Source organism: Danio aesculapii, chromosome 24 (assembly GCF_903798145.1).
Source record: "Danio aesculapii chromosome 24, fDanAes4.1, whole genome shotgun sequence".
Taxonomy (NCBI): domain Eukaryota; kingdom Metazoa; phylum Chordata; class Actinopteri; order Cypriniformes; family Danionidae; genus Danio; species Danio aesculapii.
The window spans coordinates 23,870-27,205 of record NC_079458.1 but is presented as its reverse complement, the minus strand read 5'-3'; the positions used below and the strand labels follow the sequence as shown (position 1 = coordinate 27,205).

The 3,336-nt window shown below is 42.1% G+C and overlaps 1 protein-coding gene across 1 annotated transcript; it reads right to left on the bottom strand.

Moving 5' to 3' along the window:
* Nucleotides 1-823: 823 nt before the first annotated feature.
* LOC130218302 (ependymin-like) lies at nucleotides 824-2,990 on the bottom strand. Its single transcript, XM_056450467.1, has 6 exons — nucleotides 2,881-2,990; nucleotides 2,747-2,781; nucleotides 2,532-2,666; nucleotides 2,113-2,299; nucleotides 1,111-1,198; nucleotides 824-1,024 (listed from the first exon to the last, which is right to left on the bottom strand). Exons 1-6 carry the CDS (start codon nucleotides 2,942-2,944, stop codon nucleotides 895-897), a joined length of 639 nt encoding a protein of 212 aa, XP_056306442.1. The 5' UTR covers nucleotides 2,945-2,990; the 3' UTR covers nucleotides 824-894.
* Between the last annotated feature and the right edge of the window lie 346 nt (nucleotides 2,991-3,336).

Below are 3,336 nucleotides of genomic sequence, written 5' to 3'. Positions count from 1 at the left end.
GTTTTAGAATGCTAAACATCGGTTTCTATCAGGGTACACTCAAGTCGACGGCTGGGTGCCGCGGACCGCTGCAGAAACCTGTTTAGAATTCAAAAATGGGTGGCGCGACGATTCGGGACACTTCATGTTTCTGCCGCACCACAGAGAGTGTCTGGTGTGCCGTGTCGCGGCTTCGAGTGGCGCATCCGGTGCCTCAGTCAAAGTTAATTCAGTGTGCGTGGTTATTAGTTTCTGTGTACAAGCTCGGCACTTGAAACTAGCACACAGTTGGCTGTAAAACTGTACAAAGACACAAATGATTTTGTACTCTCTGCTTGGTCTGTGTCCGAGTCGTACATGTACGACTGAATGCGGATCCTCTCACTCCTGCTGCTTCTCTCAGTCTGACTCTGTTGCAAACGCAGAGTGGGTGAGCTCATGGCTCCGCCCCCTTGTTACGTTGGGCGGGAAGCCGAAACTAATCTACATGTGAAGCAACACACCCCTAAATCAGCGAGCTGTGGACACGCCCCCAACATGACACTTTAACACATAATAAAACAATCTGAATTGTGTTTTAAACTGAAGCTAAACTGGCACACTCAGAAGAACCAGAATATTCATATTACATCAGAAAAAACAGGTAAACTATGTGCCTTTTAATTAGAGGTAGGCTACATTTACATATGAGTATTTAGTGTGTATTTCATTGACAATATTTATGAAGAGACATTTCCTTTTAATAGCTTCACCACATCACTGACAGAACACACAGAGGATCTGGTTTCACATTGAGCAGACACGTTTCTCCAAAACATCTTCAAATCATCAGAGATAGTCTGAGTCAGTATAAGCAACTCATTTATTTGAGATGAAACACGTCAGCGTTTGAGTGAGGGTCTGGTGTTTGTCTGATCAGCGCATCAAACCCACCGCCTTCAGGAAGTGTGTCTTGGGCAAATGCTGGTCCTGCAGTGATGTTGGACAGAAGAACGGCGGTGTGAAGTCTTGAGGATTGTGAACCCCCAGCAGATGATTATAGAAGCTGAAAGCAGACAGACACAGAGAGCAGACGTCAGGAGCGATTCTGAAAACTGATCCTGAAACAGTGAACTGAGAGAGATGCTGGACCTGATGGCCATCCATCCGGTGCTCGGTGTGAAGACGGAGGCACTGATGGGCAGACAGGTGAACTCAGCGAAGGTCAGCATATACTGAGCTGAAGACCAGAGACACACAGCTCAATATCACCATCATCATCATTACAGTCATCTTCATCATCATCATCAATATGTTTATCATCGTAATGACAAAGATGATGGTAATGACTATAATGTTGAATATGATGATGATGATGATGCTAATGATGATGGTATCACCATCATCATATTCAACATTACCATCAACTTCATCATTACCATCATCTTCATCATCACCATCATCTTCATCATCATCATCATATTCAACATTACCATCAACTTCATCATCATCTTCATCATCACTATCAACATCATCATTACCATAATTTTCATCATTCATTACCATCTTCATCATTACCATCATCTTCATCATTACCATCAACGTCATAATTAACATCACATCATCTTCATCATTACCATAACAACATTATCATCATCATCATCTTAATCAATACCGTTACCATCATCATCAACATCAACATTATCTTCATTACCAGTAAATGCCTATTTACCATTACACCACCATCTTTATCATCATCATCATCATCATCATGATAATCTTCCTCATCATTACCATCGCAATACCACCATCATCATCATCACCATCACCACTACATCACCATCATCATCTTCATCATTATCATTATTATTACATCATCATCATCACCACGACATCACCATCATCATCATCTTCATCATTAGTACTCGTACATCATTACCATTACATCACCATTTTCATCATCATCATCATCTTCATCATCATTATTACATCATCATCATCACCACGACATCACCATCATCATCATCTTCATCATTAGTACTCGTACATCATTACCATTACATCACCATTTTCATCATCATCATCTTCATCATTATTACATCATCATCATCATCATCATCTTCTGGTACTGGCAGTACTGGTTAGTAGACTGACCCTGTATCTCAGCAATCTCTCCGACCCATGAGTTGCTGAGGAGCCCGAGGCCCGGCACAGACGAGGTGCCCAGAATCACCTGCCCTATGAAGACAGCGTCAGCCGGCACCCGCGTGGGGTGAAAGGTCGACTCTAGAGCCTTCTTCTGGCAGGACAGACGCGAGTAATCGATCTCATACAGCACACCCTGAAAACACACAACCAAACAAACAAACACACACGCACACACACACACACACACACTTCAGCAGACGAAGTTGTTGTGGCACTGATGTTCACAAACAGCAGACGTCATCAGTTAATGAAGGCATCATATCACACGGAACCAGAATGCCTCTTTCAGGAGATTTCAATGAAAGAGTGTGTGTGAGAGAGAGTGTGTGCGTGTGTGTGTGTGTGTGTGTGTGTGTGTGTGTAACCTGCTGGAAGTGTATGAGCAGGTCTGTCAGGATGGTCTCGTTGAGGATGTTCATGTGGTTTCTGAAGCGGATCTGCTGCCTCTGAGCATCATAAGAGTATGTGGCTGCAGACGTGATGATTCCATCAGCTGCAGACTGAGAGACAAACGATTCACACTGATTCACTGATTCAATGAATCTATCAATCAATCAATGAACACAGAGCATGAACTCACCAGAGACATGCTGCCCACATACTGAGCTGGAGCCTCTGCAGACACACACACACACACACACACACACACACCGTCAGAAGAGTTTACACACACAGCAAATCAGTGAATCACAATGAACAAGTGAACCGACTCACCACATGGACGAGGCTGAGCGCTGATGGACAGAGCAGAGATGAAGACGAGGAACAGAGAGATCATGATGAAGATGAACACACACACTCACACACTCCTGCTGATCCTCTTATATACCTGCACACAGGTGAGTCTCAGGTCACTGATGCTCCATAAACACAGAGTCAAAGGGCATTTATGATTCACATGCTTATATCATCTATAATCATACGTCAATTATTATTAATATATACAAGTTAGTACGTATTAATTTATGTAATCTTACTTCCACATAAACAACAAAATTGTACAGTATTTTAAAGTAAATACTATGTTTTTGAACCACAGTAAAGTATTTGAATGCTTTAACACTATAGTATATATAGATCTATACCTTAAAAACGACCCAATACTGTAACTATAGGGTGTGTTATACATCCAGTCATTCAGTTTACTGTGGTAAAACTAAAGTATGCTTA